The sequence below is a fragment of the Microcaecilia unicolor genome, chromosome 14 (assembly GCF_901765095.1).
Source record: "Microcaecilia unicolor chromosome 14, aMicUni1.1, whole genome shotgun sequence".
NCBI lineage: Eukaryota > Metazoa > Chordata > Amphibia > Gymnophiona > Siphonopidae > Microcaecilia > Microcaecilia unicolor.
In genome coordinates this window covers 33105965-33125863 of record NC_044044.1, presented here as the reverse complement: position 1 = coordinate 33125863, position 19899 = coordinate 33105965, and the positions used below count along the sequence as shown (strand labels likewise).

The window sequence follows — 19899 nt, the reverse complement described above, 5'->3', positions numbered from 1 at the left end:
GAAAAATCATTCTGTTAACCCTTGCTAAAAAAAACCCCAAACTGCTTGAGCTTCAGAGTCCGCTTTCTCCCTGCAGTAACAGAATAACAATAATATTTTAAATATGTGAAGGAGGGAACAGGCAGTGCTTCCAACTTTTTGTAGGCACAGCCTTCAGTGTGTTCTGCAAGCAGCACCCAGTATTTTGGCAATGGGACCAAGTTATCAGTCTTAGGTAAGAGCCTCCAATTCTATGGAGACTGGATTAATTGGGAAAAATCCTACAGAGCCATAGACTAATTTTGTGGAAATGCCAGAAATGTTTTACTTTGTCTGAGCTCAGGAAAGTTAAGGGGCCCCTTTACTACAGCTTAGCTTAAGTGTCCTGTGGTTCATAGGTGCAATTTCATTTATGGGGTCTGCAGCAAGGTCCATAGGAATAAAATGGATGCTGTGAAGTTGCAAGAACCTTTAGGTAACGATCCCCTTAGTGCATCCAAATATCCATTAGCACACCTAAGCCTTAGTAAAAGGGCTGCCTAGTGAAACAGTAACTCCCTCCTCCCCATCCCACCCCAAGGGACAGAAAATGCAAACTGTGTTTCTTTTGCACCTAAATCTGCAAGCAGACAAAGCTGCAAAATTCAGGGGGCTGAGAAAGGAGCAATGTTAGTGCAGCAGGGTTACTGCAGCTCCCCCAGTTGTTCTCTGTCAGAGCCAAGTCACTGTGGACCAGCACCTCAGCTCAGTATTTTGGGGCTGGAACCACGTTATATGTCTTAGGTAAGAAAGTTCACTTTGTCTTTACATGTTAAACTTCCAAAAGTCTTTCCCCAGCTGAGCTAAATGAATCTTATGTGTTTTCACAGTGAGCTGGGGAGGGGCAGAGGGGCACGAAATTGAAGTGAATGTTAATGTCTGCTATATTTGACTGTGCCTTTCCTAAATTTGTAGTTCTGTTTCTTTTAATGTGATTTGGATGATTTTAGCATTGTAAACCAGTCAGAAAATTACTGTATATCAAACTACAAGGTTGCATTTATTCGATTAATCGCCTAGGGCAATGCCATCAAAGTGATTTACGTACAATAACATTTTTAGCATACAATATATATATAAAATTTAAGTAGAGAGGTGTGGTAGCCGTGTGAGTCCACTCTTAAAGGGTTATCAATAGAAATCAAACAAAATAAAACATGAAAAAGAAAATAAGATGATACCTTTTTTATTGGACATAACTTAATACATTTCTTGATTAGCTTTCGAAGGTTACCCTTCTTCCTCAGATTGGAAATAAGCAAATGTGGTAGCAGATAGTATATATAAGAGAAACATCAAAGGATTAAAATTTTAAATGAATGATAAACAATAAAATACCAGAGAAACTCCAGTAAAATGCAGAGACACAGGGGGTGAAAATAGCAGAAAAGACTCCAGTAAAAAGCCTTGTAAAATATATAAATACTTATTGAAGGCACAGAGTTATGGTTCCTTTGCTTGCTTCCTGGAGAAGGAACATTCAAAATGGCTTCATTTTTTCAAAAGCATAAACAGCTCCCTGTCTCGCCACATCCCCCATCACGCTTCCTCCTTTCTGTTCTTATGATGTGTTTTTTTTTTCTTTTGGTTTAGTTGGTAGGGGAAGGAGGGATGTGTGTGTGGGGGTGGGGGGGGGGGGGGTCCAGATAAATGAGGTAACTTGTGTCTCTGTACTGACCTTCCCAATTTTTGAAATGCGCCCACTCCCTTAGAATCTGAAATCAAATGGTTATTTTTCTAAATCTGACTCGCCATCCTTCAATACAAATTAATTCACTGTGGTTCTTTGAAACAGAGACCTTCCAAAATCCCCCGGGGGGCCCATTTCATTCCCTCTTAAACAGACAGTGGTTATATTTGTGGATTCTGGATTTTGCTGCCCATTTGAATACTTAAGACTACTTACTTCAAAGTCTCACTTAGTATCTTTATTGGAAGGGTGGAATAACGAATAGTGAGGTTATTCAATAGATTCACAGAGCTCAGCATTTAAGAGATTTTAAGCTCCTAAACTGGCCTCTTTAGTAAAATTTTGAAATTAAATTTAGGAGCTCAATCCTAGCAATTTTACTAAAGGGCTCTATAATTTGCTGTTGACGGAGCTAAATGCTCAGAAGTACCTTGAGCTAACAGTGTGGGGGATGTTCCCAGCACGTTGCCTAGTCAGACACGCACTAACATTGCAATGAGCCTGTGACCATTAACGCCCGATTAGGGTTAACTTAGTGCGCAGTACTTCTTGCGTACACCCTTTTTCCACCTGTGCCCCGCCCACGCATGGTATACCTTTGCTGCCCTGGTCAACACGTGGAAAGTGAAACATTAGTGCAAAATCCAGAACCGCGGTTCTGCTGTAGCCACTTTTCTGTGTGCAAACCGCTTAGCAAGGTTTAGTAAAAGGGTTTAGGAGGTAACGGGGGCAGATTTAGGGTAGGGAACAAAAGCTCTGAGCTTAGAACTGATTTTCAGCAGGAGGCTCGTACGTGTCAAGCCTCAGTTTAGAAATCTAACTTTTCAGCTCCTAAGTTTGGCTAAGATCCTAACCTAGGAGCATAAATTTAGGAGCTGAGCTTTTTCTGAGTATCTTAATATACGTGAGAGGCGATATTTGCAGTGAATGTTACAAAGACCAAAAGAGGTCAGAATCTGTTTATTTTAAAAATGCTTCTGTTGTAGCTGTTCACTGATGCCCCATCGATGGACCAGTCCCAGCTCACCCCTTTGGCCTCTCCTGTAGACCAGCTCTAATTAAATGATGCAGGCTGAGATAGTTTCAGACAGACAGATACAATGTGAGTGATGGTGGTCCTGCACTTTTTCGTCTGTTCCAGAGGCGGGTTTGAACACCAGCAGCCCAGATGTCACACTCTTTGACCCCTCGCCAGAGGAGATCAGAGACAAGAAGAAGGCCACTCTGGTGTGTCTGGCCACTGGCTTCTACCCTGACCACGTGAAGGTGACATGGACCGTGAACGGCGTGGCCAGGACAGAGGGGGTGGGGACGGATGAGAACCCCACCAGGGACAAGTCCACCCGGATGTTCTCCATCAGCAGTCACCTGCGGCTCTCCCGCGGTGACTGGTTCAATCCCCGGAACACCTTCCGATGTCATGTCCAGGTTTTCTACCCTGAGGAGAAGACCTTCACCCAGGAAACGAGAGGACGAGAGAGTAAGGGACAATTCCAGACAGCACAGTTTGAGCCACTGACAAGAGTCACAAAAGTGTGACTATGGTTCAGGCAGAATTAGCAGTGGCTTTTCTATCTTTCCCCTAATGCACTAACCTTTCCTTTTTTTTCTCTTTTTCAGGCTGCGGATTGACCGTGGGTGAGTTCTCTCTCTTCCGAGTGCCGAATGCAAAAATCACGCCGGCTTGGCTCTGGGAATGGCCTGGGATTTTTGGATATTAGGATGCAGAATTTATAAACGGGTTACTTAATTTTCTGTTTTGCTTTCCTGCAGAAGCCTTTTCGAAGCACATGAGATCTGCACATATCACCTATATCCTGATCATCTGGAAAGCCGTGCTGTACGGTCTCTGCGTCACTGGTCTTATATGGGGAACCAAGGTACATAGAAAGGGAAAGCCACACTGAGGGATTCTTTTACTAAAGTGCATTAAGAAGTTAATTAGGGAGTGGCAGGACAGTTTGTGCTCACGATTTCACATTTTGTTTAGGGGCAGGAAGTAGGCAGGTCATGGGCGTCGACTGCGTGATGCGGTAAGCGCATAGCGCTTAATGAGTGTTGCGTAGTTCATAGTTTTTCATCAACAGGAGGCGTTGTCTCCTTTGTGCACTATGTGTGAATTCCAGAGGACACGGTGGGCACGTTCCCAACATTTAATGCACAGCCTTTCCACGTAACATACGCTAAGTGCAAGAACTTGTGTCTGCTGTTTCTGGGGACATTCAGCCCTCCTGCACAGTCCCCTGAGACACTCATCCCAGACAGTGCTGGCCCATCTGCTACATGGATTAGGTGGCTGCCTAGAGTAGCAGCATCGCATTGGCACTAGGTCTCTAGCTTCTCTCTCTCTCTTTCCTTCCTTCCCTAGGTGTTCAGGGCTTACCTTCTTTTCTCTGGGGCAGCAGGCAATCGGCAGCTATAATAGCTTGGCATCCACGAATGCTCAAGGTCTGCCGGCTCCTGCTCCTTCCAAAACAGGAAGTTTAGAATGGGGCAGAAGCAGGCAAGCCGTCAGCATGCCCAATGCCCTGCAATGGCCACGATACACCTCGCTGCTGCCTCAGAGAAAGGGAGCTAAGATCTGAAAGGAACAAGAGGTATGCTGGAGACCAGGGGAAGCGGGGTAAAGGAGAGAGAGATGCTGGACACCAAGATGGAAGGAAGTAGGGGAAACGAAAGATGCTGGGAGGAGGAGAGGGTCTTGAGCTGTGTGGTGGGAGTGGGGCACGTGGCTGGAGGTTCGCCTAGGGCTTGCTCTGAGCTCAGTTACATGACTCCCCTTCCACCACACACCAGAATGTCTCTTGCACTGGTTCAAAATCAATTTCCTAGCTCTCTGAATGTTTTCTCTCTGTTTGCTCTGTGTAGGTGACTAAGAAACAGTTCAGCTGAACTCTTGCAGCAACAGGAGGCAGGAAACTGGGGACCAGAGATTTTCCATCTTCCTTTGAAAAGCTGCTCGTTACTGTGTGCTTTCCAGCATCATCTGTTATTAAACTTTGCTTGATGTGCTCCAAAAATGAGTCTTTTCCTTCTGGTTGCAGCACATTTTCATCCTAAATATATCAGTCAATTAAAAAGGAAATCAAAATCTTTATCAGAGTTTGTGAGTGATGGGAAAACTCCTAGTCCCTTCCTAACATCCTGACATCCAGGAATAGCTTAAGCATTTCACATTCTTAGGTGGTCATGTGGGACAGAGGGGCGGCAGCTTCAGTCAGAGGAAAACAACAACCCCACAAACTCAAAGAGTCATCAGAGCACACTTTTATCTCCTGGTTGATGGGGGGGCACTTTATGAGGAGTCCCAGAGAAGTTGGGGAAATTGCCTTCAAATAAATATGTAAAGCAAAATATAATATAAAAAGTATTATGTCCGATTATGCCTTTTCACAGATTATTCTGGGAGGGCTGGTCTTGGAGGGATGCAATCATTGAGTTTAATTAGCAAACTCTCAGGAGGTAATGGGGGCAAGGGGGGGGGGGGGGTATTGTAACCTGCTTTGAAATGATTTTGAATTGTGGTATATCAGTTTTGTGAATAAAGAAGGTTCACCTGGGGCCTCTGTTTCCCCTCCCTTCTGTCCTGAGAGTCTGGGGAGGCTGATATTATAATCCATCTCCCCCAGGGCCTGCCTACAGCTGAAATCTCCCATCTGCTCAGGGCTGTGACTCCTAACTGCAATGTCTGGACCTCCAGCAGCACGATCAGTCCTGGAGAAAACGGGAACCTCCATAGCCTGTGGTTTCCTTGAATGGCCCAGAAGACACCTGCAAGCTCATTTTCAAAGCACTTAGCCTCCCAAAGTTCCATAGAAACCTATGGAACTTAGCCTCCCAAAGTGCTTTGAAAATATGCCTCCTGGTCTCTTCTTCCAAATGCACTGGAGAGAGTCAGACATTAGACACTGATTTAATCATTTTGACCCTGCTCTGTGATGTATGACTGAGGTACAGCCCTACCATAAGCCCCTCAGCTCCCCCTGGTACAGAGCCAGAGTTCTAGTCTTCTGAAACTTTAATTTTAAGAAGTTGCTCTCTTGTACTGACAGTTTCTAACATGCAATAAAAAGATTTCTGGAGTCAAAGTGCATGAGCCAATATTTATAAACTAGAGTGAAGCTTGGGCGCCACCAGCAGCTCCTGGACGTGAATCTCTGTCCTGATGTTCTTCTCAATCCTACAGAGCGCTGAGTCCAGATGAAGGAAAAGAAAAGGTTGGGTTTAGCAACACTTGAGTTCTGAGTTCAATTCCCACTCTTTGCCATTCAAGAGGACAGGTAGTTTGAGCAACATTTTGGCTGCTGGTGGCTCCCGAGCAGTTACCGAGGATTTATTTCTTTCAAATCTCTATTCTGTACAAAGTTACATACACAGTAATAAAATACATCACAGACCTCAGCTCAAAAACAAAACAAATCACAAATAACAAAACAAATTGATTCCACAGCCATGTACTTGCCCCTTCCCCACACACCGGTGAAACCTCCCACCTCCTCAAACAAAATTAAAATGTTTTGAACTGCTTTCTGAAGCTAAGCAACGTTTCAGCTTTACCCATTTCCACTGGCGAGGTAGTCCAGAGCTTAGGCCCCGCAATTTGAAAAGTCATAGCCTGAAGACCCACTAAGCTAACAGATCGAAAACTTGGGACATCAAGGAAACACTTATTCTCAGGCCTGTAACTTGTCAGAACTGATACCAGCCAAGGGGAACCTGCATTACTCAATGCTTTAAAAATCAAGGTGAGTACCTCAAATTCATTCCTATATTCATCGGTAACCATTGTAGTGATGCTACAGTAGTTGTAAAATGCTCCTTAATTGATTTACCTACAAGCACCCGCACTAACCAATAAGTATTACCACACTGGGACAGACCAAAGGTCCATCAAGCCCAATATCCTGTTTCCAACAGTGGCCAATCCTGAAAAAGTTCAATACATTTTATGCTGCTTGTCCCAGAAATAAGCAGTGGATTTTCCCAAGTCAATTTAATAATGGTTTATGGACTTTTCCTTTAGGAAGTCATCCAGACCTTTTTTTAAATCCCGCTAAGCTAACCGCCAGAGTTTACAAGTTGAGTGAAGAAAAAAACAGGCAAACCAACCAAACAACACATTACAATAATCAAAATGTGAAAAAACCACGGCGTGCAAAACTGACTGAAAATTCCCAGATGAAAGCAAATGCCACAGCCTACCTAATAAGTACATAAGTAATGCCACACTGGGAAAAGACCAAGAGTCCATCGAGCCTAGCATCCTATCCATGACAGCGGCCAATCCAGGCCAAGGGCACCTGGCAAGCTTCCCAAACATACAAACATTCTATACATGTTATTTCTGGAATTGTGGATTTTTCCCAAGTCCATTTAGTAGCGGTTTATGGACTTGTCCTTTAGGAAACCGTCTAACCCCAATCAACTCAATTGGAAAAACACTGTCTTAATAACACAGCCAACATCACACTTCATGGACAGTGTAGTGTCCAACCAAATCCCCAGATACTTAATTTCAAAACAGAAATCAAACAGCCATCAACCTGAATATTGAAAGGACACAAACCCTCCAGTTCTAAAGGTGACAGGCTCTGTATCCATTCCCTGATGCTTTCACTTTTATAGCTGAGTCCAGGAAGGAGAGGCACTGGCTGATTAATGACTGTGTAATAAGGGCTTGCTCTTTATATGAGGATATACAGAGCCTGTCACCTCTAGGACTGGAGGGTTCAGGGGATGGACACAGGGGTAAACAGCCTGAAGAGATCAGGGGACACAGGGATACAGAACCTGTCACCTCTAGGACTGGAGGGTTCAGGGGATGGACACAGGGAAACAGAGCCTATTACTTCTAGGACCGGAGGGTTCAGGGGATGGACACAATGGTAAACAGCCTGAAGAGATCAGGGGACACAGGGATACAGAACCTGTCACCTCTAGGACTGGAGGTTGAATATGAAGATGACTAAAATGGAATTATTTTGAATTCACACAAGCTCATGATGGGTTTTGGGAACTGATGAAAATCCAGTACTGTTGTGCATTTGAAATTTGGCTGTTAGCTTATATGCTATGTATGCCAAGTCATTTCATCACTCTGTTTATCAGTTACTAAATGCCTTTAAATTCCATCTCTTACATTTGTGCCGATGTCTGTGCCAGGTGTGGGACGTCAGAACGGGTGGCTTTCTTTTCTGGACAGCAGCAGATGGTGAGCAGACATGTGGGTTTGAAGGTGTTTTTTTTAGTATGTACCCTAGAAAACATGAGCTATGTATGTCAAAGGCTAGATGACACACAACCCTCTCCTTTGCTACTGCCCCCAGAAGCTTCCGTGGCGTAACGGCTGTGTGGTATACGCTGAAATTGCAATGATAAAAATAGAATTTTGCAGCTTGCAAGGAAGCTGCAAACAGCTTTTGAAGAGACCTAGAGCCAATTGAAGGGCCGAGAATCTCCCACGAAGAGGAGGTGGTGACAGATCTTTTGGTTTGTGACTGATTTTTTTTTCTAGGGTGGTGAGGAAGGGATTAATCACCTGGCTCTGGATAGATCCAAACTTGCAGAAACCCCAGGTGAGGGGAAAGAGGGGGCCAGGGTTTACTCTTGGTTTAGCCTGGCACAGGATTTATCTGTGAAATTGTTTTTTTTTGGTCACTGGTAAACGGAGGCCAGCAGGTGTCAGCAGAAGAACAAGAAAACACATTCATGGACTGCTGAGCAGATCTGGGATTAAAGCATCAGCTTTCAAGAGAGCTTGGAAATTGCTCAGTTTCTGGCCTGTAGTTGTTATAGAAAGTTGGCATGAAGTGGGATCTCCGGACAGGGCCGGATTGACATATAAAACTAAACAAGCTACAGCTTATGGCCTCACACTTCACCACCATGAAAAACTCTACTTCCTAGTTAATCGGGGGGGGGGGGGGGGGGGGGCTCTTGTATATTACAGTGTAGCAGCCACAATACATGTAAATCCGGCCCTTCGGGCAGGCTGTGCTATACCTAATCCATGCCAGCGAGGTGTCTGGTAAAAGCCTCCGACAACAGAGAAACCAGCCATAGACAATATTAAAACTATACAAAGACAGAAGCCCTTCCTACCTAGCAATTTATGAAGGTTTTAGCCCTGCACGTCAAGTTTATTATTTTTTGATTTGTTACATTTGTACCCCGCGCTTTCCCACTCGAGGTAGGTTCAATGCGGCTTACTTAGTAATAGGGGTTACAAGGTATAGCAGAGAGAATACAAGCAGTGGTATAACAGAATAATGATGGAGATATACAGATAGGTGGGATGGGCAAGTAAGAAGGGGGTAGGAGAGGCAAGGCATAAGGGGGTGGAGGTGGCCGGAGGAGGGAATAGATTGAGGGATAACATAGGATGAGTTGATGGAGGACGTGGACTAAGTCATTGTCGAGTGATTAGGTGTTGGGTAGAGGGTTCATAAGATTAGGTTAGATCATTTGGGTATGCCTGCTTGAATAGACGGGTTTTCAGCGATTTCCGGAAGAGTAGATAATTGTTGATTGAGCGAATAGATCTGGGTAGGGCGTTCCATAGTTGGCTGCCTATGAAGGAGAAGTTGGATGCATAAGAGGTTTTGTACTTAAGACCTTTGCAATTAGCATAGTGTAGGTTAAGCTTTGTTCGAGAAGATTCTGACCTGTTTCTGGTTGGAAGGTCTAACAGACCGGTCATGTAGTTCGGAGATTCTCCATGGATGATCCTGTGAATCAATGTGTGGACCTTTAGCACCAGTCACTCAGTGTCAGCTGAGACTGCCTGGTCTCTGCCTTTCACAGGCAGCCTCCGAACTCCTGACCGAACCTGTGTTATTCATAGCCTCTGCCTCTCCTCAGTCACATCACCCTTCTTCTCTCTTTCCAGTTGTTTTTTTAATTGTTATTTCTTTATTTGAAGAGTGGAATAGCAAATGAATGTACAAGAAAGAATAAACATTCAGGCGATACAGAAATGAAAGGTTTGGGATTTTGTACTTCCCTTTAAGTCATAATGATAACATTAACTGCAGATCACTCAATGCACATTTAAACAAAATGTAAACTTCTTTCACATTAACTCTTTACTTAACAAACCTGATTCCATCCCCCTCTCCTTGCACTGTGGTCACCACCTTAGTCCACCATTAAAGGTAACAAAGGGGGAGGGGAAAGGAAAATAAGATGATCCCTTTTTTATTGGCCTAACAAGACATTTTTTGACAAGCTTTCAAAGGCAGAACCTTCTTCCCCAGATATTATCCCGACCCGAGGAAGGTTCTGCCTTCATAAGCTTGTCAAGAATTGTATTGTTAGTCCAATAAAAAAGGAATCATCTTATTTTCCTTGTTTTGTTTTCTTTCTGTTTAGGTCTCATTATTTCAGCTTCTCCTCAGGTTTCTCCCCATCTCTTGGATCTGTGGATTGTCCTGGAGACCTTCTTGTGTTCAGCCTGAGGAGCAAAGCCCCAGTTTTACCCTCTGTAGACTCTAATTTGACTTCTGACAGATTTGGGGGGGGGGGGGTTCTTTTCACTCTGAAGCTCACACCTGGGGAACATGAAAAGCCTTTAATTTTCTGGAGGAGCTTTGTTCTATTGATGCCAGGTTTTCTGCTTCAGATGTTGTGCTGCTTTATATAAACTTCACCCTGCCCAGGGACCAGCACTTACTATGCATTCGGCTTCTCGGGGCGGGGGGGGGGGGGGGGGGGGGGGGGGGGGGGGGGGGACAGGTGCAGGTGGGGATGTGGAAAGTGGTGATTGAGATCTACTGAGTTTTGGGGTGGGGAGGGGGAGGCAGAAAGGTCACATACCTTGTTTCAGTATAAAGGGGAAGGACTCTGATAGTGAAATGCTGCTGTGTCAGTATCAGTAGAGGAGCAGCTTAAGCAGGTCCTAGATTTGGGGTAATTCTTCTCTAGCTGCACCCCTGCTCCCTGCAAAGCTGATCTCACCAGGGTCTAGGGTCAAGCAACAGGGACAGACTTGCAATAAAAGGGAACCCTAATAGAAATAGCCTGAAGGCTGTGCCCTGGCTAAAGAATGTTCTCCATCACCCTCAGGGAAATTCATACTCACTCCTCATGCCATAAGCCCTTGGGGACAGGGACACTGCTCCCAAGGCTGTTGTGTTGTAGAATCTTCAAAAAGCCCACTGCTGGACAGGAGCTGATACACCTGGCTGACAATTTCCACCCCCTTGTTGCTCCTGTCCCAGCACTGAGGCACCTGCTGTTCCTCCAGGCCACCAAACAAGCCACCCACCTGCAGTGGAGCTGTGGGCGCTGGCTTCTTGTATGATGTTGTAACACTGTGGGGCACAGGGGGCCACGGTGATTCATTTCAAGGGACTTCCTTTACAAAAACTTCTCCCTCCCCACTGCACTGTACTGAATCATAAAATATACAGTCCCTGCCTCATGGAGCTTATGCGTTACAGCAGGTGATCAGTTCACTACAATAGCTTCATAAAGTTTTCAAAGACTTCCTAAACAAATAGTAATTTAAAATCCCTGGAATTTGGGTAGGAATAGAGTTTGCTAAATCAGTGAAAACCTCTCAGTAATGCATGGGCAAAAAGCTGATTCCTTCCCTGCTGTTGGCCTGTCACTGAGGAGACCTTAATTGTCAGCTCTGTAACGCTGTGTTTCCTATGCTGAAGCTCACTTTGGAAGTGGGACCAGACTGACAGTCTTAGGTAAGAAAAAGCTTCTGTTACCACCCTCTGGGGTTTTTTGTCAGGAGGTCTTGATGTATAATCTAAGTCCACTTTCTAGAGACAAAGTCCAATAACTATTTCCTCCCCACCCCCAAATCCTCACATGAGAAACTGAAATGTGTCATGTCTGGGCTGGGGTTAAAGAGTCAACTCTGTGTCTCTGCAGATAAAGCTTCGTACATCAGGCTTTTCGTTTTACACTGAGTTTAATGCCTAAAAACTGTGGTCCCTGAGTCCCCTACAGTCAACCTCATACCTGAGAGTCCACAGATGGAGGGACTTCATCTGTGAACCCACAAACAAGCTCCCCCCTCCCTCACAGTACCAGAGAGAGGCTGTCACATTCATCCACCACACCTTTACCCCATCCATGGTCCCCAAGATCCAGAATGACTCTATGATGGTGAGGCAGAAACTCATTTTGGAGACATCATGGGTCCAGAGCATCCTTGCATCCAGGAGAGACCCAGGGGTGGGGAATGATGGTATGTGTGTGAGTGGGGGGGGGGGGGGGGGGGGGAGGGGATTTTAGTATGCCTCTGTACAGCTGTGCTCATGGGAAGCCCAGTATTTTGGAGCAGGAACAAAGCTGACTGTCTTAGGTGAGTGAAAGAAAGTCATAAGAGTGATGAAGAAGTGGAAAAAGGTAAAAGGATTAAAAATCCCATTGCAAGGGTAAGACACTCAGCATTGGCTCTTTTTGCTTGTGACAAGTTGGTCATAAACTATTATCTTATTTTCAAATGCTAAAGAAAGGGTTTTCTGCTGACATAAGCAACTTCTTGAAATGCATTCACTGTGTCTGTCAACTCCATCCCTCCCTCTGTCTCTCACCGTCTCTCCATCTGTCTCTTCCTCCATCTCTCTCTCTCCTTTGTCTGTTTCTCCCTTTGTCTCTTCTTCCATCTCTCTGTCTCCATGTCTTTCTTTTTCTCTTTCTCTCTGTTTTCCCCTTTCTATCTCCATCTGTATCTCTTCCTCTATCCTTCTGTACCTGTCTCCATCCCTCCCTCTGTCTCTCACCGTCTCTCCATCTGTGTCTCTTCCTCCATCTCTCTCTCTCTCTGTCCCTGTCTTTCTTCTTTGTCTGTTTCTCCCTTTCTCTCTGTTTTCCCCTTTCTATCTCCATCTGTATCTCTTCCTCTATCCTTCTGTCTGAATGTCCCCTTCTGTACCTGTTGTCTCCATCCCTCTCTCTCTCTCTCTGTATATACCTTTGCCTCTGCCTATCTCCATCCATCTCTTTCTGTGTCTGTCACTCTGTCTCCCTCTCTTTGCCCTCTGTGTCTCTTCCTCTATCTTTGTGTCTCACTCTATTGAGGTCTCTCCTCATCATGCTCTTTCCCTCTCTATGTGTTTCTCTGTCTCTCGTCTTTCTCCATCTCTTTTTCTATCAGTATTTCTATTAGTTTTAGATTTAAATATTATAAACCTACATGAGTTTTTCCCATTTAAACTCATGTGGCTTCATCGTTTCTCTACTGACCTGATGAAATTCAAAGATACGTTAAGTCAGCCCAATTCTGAGGTCTCGTTTACAATTTGTTTACTTATTCTCATTTCCACATATCCAAGTGGAGTAACACATTAATCGGAATTACCCTTAATTAATCTCAGTACCCTTCTCCACCACCGCCAACTCCAGGCTCCGCTGTTTCTAATACTGGCCAATCTAGGTGACAAGTACCTGGCAAAAACTGAAGAGTAGCAAGATTCCAGGCAGAATCCCAAAGAATAGGAAAATTCTGTGCTACCTGCCCCAGCGATAAGCAGTGGTGTTCCCCAGCTCTATCTTAATAACAGTTTATATACTTTTCCTCCAAGAATGTGTCCAAACTTTTTTTAAAACCCAGATATGTTAACTGCTGCTACCATGTAAGTACATAAGTATTGTCATACTGGGAAAGACCGAAGGTCCATCAAGCCCAGCATCCTGTTTCCAACAGTGGCCAATCCAGGTCACAAATACCTGGCAAGATCCCAGAAAAGTACAAAACATTTTAGACTGCTTATCCCAGAAATAGTGGATTTTCCCTGTCCATTTAATAATGGTCTATGGACTTTTCCTTTAGGAAGCCGTCCAAACCTTTTTTTAAAACTCTGCTAAGCTAACCGCCTTTACCACATTCTCTGGCAACGAATTCCAGAGTTTAATTACACGCTGAGTGAAGAAGCATTTTCTCTGATTCGTTTTAAATTTACTACATTGTAGCTTCATCAACAAGTTCCAGAGCTTAACTATATGCTCAGTGTAAAAACAGTTTCTCACATTTATTCTAAATGTATTACTTTGTGACTTCATGGAGTGTCTCCTAGTCTCTGTACTTGTTGATAAACAATTGATTCAGTTTACTACTACTACTACTTATCATTTCTATAGTGCTACTAGACGTATGCAGCGCTGTACACTGGACATGAAGAGAAGGTCCCTGCTTACAATCTAATCAGGACAGACAAACAGGACAAATAAGAGATAAGGGAAATACTTAAGGTGGGAATGATCTACTCCACTCAGGATTATATAGATCTCTACCCTTTTCCCCTTCAGTCGTCTCTTCTCCAAAATGAATAGACCTAAAGTCTTTAGCCTCTGTTCCATTCCCTTAATCATAAAAAATATAAAAAGAAATTGAAAAGGGGCTGAAGAAAAAGCAAAAACTGGAAAAAGCCACAGAATCAGCGAGCAGCAGCCTTTACGGGCACCTTTCCTAAGTCCTGGAAACTGCTTGTTGCCTTCATTCCCCCAAAGAAAGATGCCTGGGGTAATGCACCCTTACCTTTCACTCCCAGTCTGAGCTTTAAGGCAGAAAAAGTGTGAGAATGTGTGGAGAAGCCGTCACACCTGCAGCACAAAGCAGAGGTATTAATAAAGCTCCCAGTGTCTGTGCTCTGGGTATGAGCAGCACTTCGGAAACGGCACCAAACTCACGGTTCTCGGTAAGAATTATCAGCAAAATGACTGTGTTATATACAGAGAGAGAGGAATAGAACCTATATTGTACCGATAAATTACTGGGTGTTACGTAGAGACTATAACGGCCAGTATTGTAATTATAAAATACTGCTTATGAGAGAGAGAGAGTCAGATAACTTGCATCCTATAATGAAATTACTGAGTGTTATATACAAAGTCCGTAGCTTTGAATGTAGTTGCAAAAACCTCAGAAAGGCGGTATATCAAGTCCCATTTCCCTTTCCCTATATTACTGGGCGTTATAAGAAGAGAGTCAGATAACCTGTATCTTATAATAAACTACTGTGTTGTCTACAGAGAATCATATAACTGGTAGGGGACTGTAGCAAATATTTGTATTCGATTCAGCCCCGAATAGTGCCCCAAAATACATTATTTGTATTTGGCCAAATGGTGATTTAAATTTGAATAGGAATAATCCGGGGCTCTACTGTGCTAAATCCTACTGAAATAAACACGTGATCTATAATTTCTCATTGCTTCTTTTACAATTTTTTTATGTTAAAGCTCGGTGCCCATTATTCGCATTCGGCTAAATAGTAAACTGTGTAATTTAATAGTAACCCTTTAACTAAATTACTGGCTGTCCTAGAGAGAGAATCAGATAACCAATATCCCATAAGTAAATCACTATATATTATATGGACAGAATCGTAAATCCAGTATCTTATAACTATATTCATCAGTGTTATGTAGAGAAAATCACATAACCTGTATCCTATAACTAAGGACCCTTTTTACAAAGGTGAACTACATTTTTAATGCATGATATAATGCTCCTGGCATTCAGCACATGTGAATTTGTAGTTTGTGCTAAAAATGCTAGTGATCCTTTGCCAACTCTCTCCTCATAACCCCCCCCCCCCCCCCAGTAATTTAGGGGGTCTTTTACAATCCTCTATCTTATAACTAAGGGGGTCTTTCACTAAGCTGCACTAGTGTTTTTAGGTCACAGTAAAAATCATGCCCATTATATTCCTATGGACTATTACTATGTAAGCTGCATTGAACCAGCTATATGTGGGAAAGCGCGGGGTACAAATGTAATAAATAATAATAATAATATGGACGTCTCAGCGTTTAGGGCCAACTGATTTTTTGCATGAGCTAAAAACCCTACAGCAGTAAGTAAAAGACCTCCTAAATTACAGGGAGACATATAGAGTTCAATAACCTCTATCCTATAGGCAAATGGCTGTTAGATACAGAGTTAAATAACTTGTATACTATAACTAAAATATCATTTCTTTTGTCTAGTGTCATAGTATAAGTCTTTAAGCCTTTTTTTATTCCAGAGGCGGGTTTGAACATCAGCAGCCCAGATGTCACACTCTTTGACCCCTCGCCAGAGGAGATCAGAGACAAGAAGAAGGCCACTCTGGTGTGTCTGGCCACTGGCTTCTACCCTGACCACGTGAAGGTGACATGGACCGTGAACGGCGTGGCCAGGACAGAGGGGGTGGGGATGGATGAGAACCCCACCAGGGACAACTCCACCCGGATGTTCTCCATCAGCAGTCGCCTGCGGCTCTCCCGCGGTGACTGGTTCAATCCCCGGAACACCTTCCGATGTCATGTCCAGGTTTTCTACCCTGAGGAGAAGACCTTCACCCAGGAAACGAGAGGACGAGAGGGTAAGAGACAACCCCAGACAGCCGCTGGCTGTGGCAGGATGGCATGTCACATGGTTGGGGTGGGCAGGAGGGACAGTCATCCAGGTTACAATCTACTTTGAGTGTAGAAACATGAAAGAAATGCAGCATGAGCTGCAGGAAATGAAAATAAAACTGTCCTTCTACCGTCCAGGCTGTGGGTAAGAGAGGAAAGAGTGAAAAACCCTGGCAATCAATGTAGAAGGGGTGGAGGAAGACAGGAGGGATGACCAGAATGGGAGCAGGGAAAAGGAGTGCAATACAGAATCCTTTCCTGTCCTGGCTGTTAAACAGTGTAGTTAAAATCCCTCTGGGGAAAGGGAATCATCTACTGTACACCGCCTTGGGTGAATCTCTTCATAAAGGCGGTGTACAGTAGGTACAGTTTAACATAAAACGTATAAACAACATAAAACGTATAAACAACGTAACAACAGTAAAATGACCAAATATAAACACATAAACAATGAAAGTAAATTGAAACCTAATAGAACTTCCATGAAACAGTATCAAACATCTACACATTTGACAGCACTGAAATTCACGTATTAGAGATGAGCTGAGTCCAGATCCAAACCCTCTGTGCCACAACTGGCCTGCCCGAAATTCCTCTACTGTTTTGCCTTCATAATCCCCCAGGGAGGCTGTTGTACACATCCACCACCCAGAATTGTAGCCGGGGTTTGATGTCAGGGGGAGAAGACCTTTTGTAAAACAGGTGTCAATGTGAAGCTGAAGGACCGACCCGCAGTTTGGAGCAGCGGCTGCTCCCTTGCACCAAGCCTAGCTATGTCTCTGCCGCCACCATATCTCTGAAGAAGTGGCCTCCTCGGACTCTCGTATCATGACCCTTTGTGCAGCCCAAAAATATTTCTGTTGTTTTATTTCCTTTTGGGAATTTTTGTTGTGTTGGGGGGTTTTCCCCCTTTTTTTCAGTATTGGGAGCAATATTGTTCAAGTTGTGCAGCCTTCACGAATACTTGGTGTCATTTAATAGTGCACACGTCTCTTTCTGAAAGTGTGACCGGTGCAAATAATGGCACTCACTAGTGAATGTATTTACTGAAATATTTCTATTCTGCCTACAACTAAGGAGATCACAATAAAAACTAAAACTCACCTTACATCAATCAAAACCAGAGATATCAGCCCCATGCTTTCACAAAGAAATAGTTTGTGAAACGGTGCTACACTGCTACACAGTCTTAAAACCCAGACCAGCAGACGAATATCCACTGTTTCCATCTCCTTTCCTCTGGCTCTGGCTCCAACCTTATCACAAATACCTTGAGATCGTCCATGATCACCCCCAGTCCCTCCATTTGTCCATTCTCTGGTACTCAACCAGCCTTCTTAGATCATTTCTTATTCTTTCTGCTCCATTGGGGAGGGGGTCCATTCTGTTACAGAGAACTTTCTCCTATAATCCCTCTATGATATAGCCCATGAAGATATTGAACAGAACCTAGCCCAGGACAGCATCTCCACCCCCCCTCCCCCAATGAGCGTTATAGGGTCAGTGCCCTGAAGAGCACAGGTACAAATCAAAGTAGGGTATAGACAAAAAGTAGCACATATGAGTTTATCATGTTGGGCAGACTGGATGGACCGTGCAGGTCTTTTTCTGCCGTCATCTACTGTGTTACTGTGTATGTCCTGACGTTCTGGGACACACACAGCGAGTCTGATTCCACTAAGGGGCCCTGGCTCTGGTTAAACTGTTACCCAGCTGTGAACAGGTTCTAGAAATCTGCAGCCCTAGCAATGCTGATAAACACATCTTCCCTTCTTTCTTTTGCAGGATGCGGGCTGACTCCAGGTGAGCATCTGAGGGGCACCAAGAGTTAAAATCACAGGCTACAAGGCCCTCAACCTGAAGTTGGGTCTGTTCGCGGGGAATGTTAGAAACAGGGGTGTCCTATGGCACCAGCACGTCAAGAAAAGGGTGTTCCATGGTGTGAGGTGGGGGTGTCTCACGGAGCGGAAATGGAATGTCTGACAAAGCTGGATCAGGTCGTATAAATGAGGTCATAGTGTGTGTGTGGGGGGGGGGGGGGAGGTTCTCTTGGGTGGTGCCAGGGAATTAGCTAATTTAGGGGCTCTTTTACTAAGGTGCAGTGAAATCTGGACTTAGAAAGCTCTAACGGGGGATTTTTGCACACATGTGGCATTAATGTAGGGCTTTTGGGGGAGGGGGGTTGCAGGTTGTGTGCTGACTTCCCATTAGCACATGACACCTGCAAAAGATAACAGAAAGCAATTCCCAATTCCTATCTAGGAGATCCTAACTGCTCCTGTGTTAGCCCTGCCTTACGCACAACATGTAATTAAACTCTGGAATTCGTTGCCAGAGAATGTGGTAAAGGCGGTTAGCTTCGCGGAGTTTAAAAAAGGTTTGGACGGCTTCCTAAAGGAAAAGTTCATAGACCATTATTAAATGGACTAGGGGAAAATTCACTATTTCTGGGATAAGCAGTATAAAATGTTTTGTATTTTTTTGGGATCTTGCCAGGTATTTGTGACCTGGATTGGCTACTGTTGGAAACAAGATGCTGGGCTTGATGGACCTTTGGTCTTTCCCAGTATGGCAATACTTATGTACTTATGCGCTAGCCAGATAATGTGAGAAGGCCAACTTTCCACCCATGACAGACCCCCAGCTTTTGTCTGCAGGTTAATCTAGTCTGTGGTCATTTATTCAGTATTTGCTGAGGGTCTGGCTATGTTTTCTATGTATTACTGAGGTCAGGTATTCTGCTAGTGTGTAGTTTTTGTGCAACTATCTGAAGCAGTCCAGCTTGATCTGTGCCTCCCGAGGTATATTGATGCTCTAGGGTGCGTAGTGTTAGGCAGGGTTGTTAGTATTGATTTGCTAAGAAAGGTTTGCTGTATATGTGTTGTGAACATTTCTGACAATGGAGATCTTTTCTGTGATTCTCAGATTCCTACCGGCAGAGTGGGAATGCAGGCAAGTTCTTCTACCTGCTGCTGGTGTACAAAAGCACCCTGTGCGGAGCTGTGCTCACACGTCTGGCATTCCTTAAAGGTGAGACACTTGGGGATCTCATTGAGGGGTGGGGGAGATGTTTATATTGCATAGCCTTGTGTTTCTGAGAGATCATAATGTTCTCGGTGGGGTTCTCTCTAGGTCTTGCTTTCCATGGGAGTCCCCCTTCTTTATGGAGTAGAGGAGGGAGCTCTGTGTTTTCAGGGTGAAGGGTTCCTTCTGCAGTTGACCATGAGGTACTCCTTGTACTTCTGGGGGTTCCGGGTGGCTCCTTGTGTTTTTAGGATGACGGGGCTCCTTATATTACTTAGGGGTGGGAGGGGGGAATCCTCATGTGTAGGAGAGGGAAAGTATTACAGATTATGAGGTTGGTGGCTGGAGACTCTCAGTCTGCTGTGCTGTTAACCTCTGCTCTCTTCTCTTTCCCCAGTACACATCTGACAAGCGCTTGATATGATGGGACCGGACAGAGGCATCGCTGAGGAACACGTCTTAAGCTTTGAACTCCTTTATTTCACATTATAGAGCTGTGATGTCATGGCTGAGTGTCTTGTGATGTCATAGTCTTGTGTTGTAGCCCTGACATCACAGTCAACCTCTTCATTGGCCAATGGGAATGCAGCAGAGGAAGCTGGGGGTCTTTCTGTCAGTGCGATGTGCAGTAGTCCACGGATTACGGGGGGGGGGGGGGGGGGGGTTGGGGGAGGGGAAAGGAGCAGCTGGTCCTAGGCCAGGAGAATTTATAGAATGTGTGTCATGACAGATGAATAAAAGTGCTATTTTTTTCTTCCTCCTCATTCTGTGGCTTTGAAATGACTGTGTGTGTCTGGGGGGGAGGT

At 44.4% G+C, this 19899-nt stretch overlaps 1 gene segment (V, D, J or C); it reads left to right on the top strand.

Moving 5' to 3' along the window:
* Window positions 1–423: 423 nt before the first annotated feature.
* LOC115457436 lies at window positions 424–19719 on the top strand. The segment is given in 6 exon segments: window positions 424–454; window positions 637–762; window positions 15697–16035; window positions 17855–17872; window positions 18995–19099; window positions 19491–19719. Coding segments are annotated over 6 exon segments (630 nt in total).
* Window positions 19720–19899: the final 180 nt, after the last annotated feature.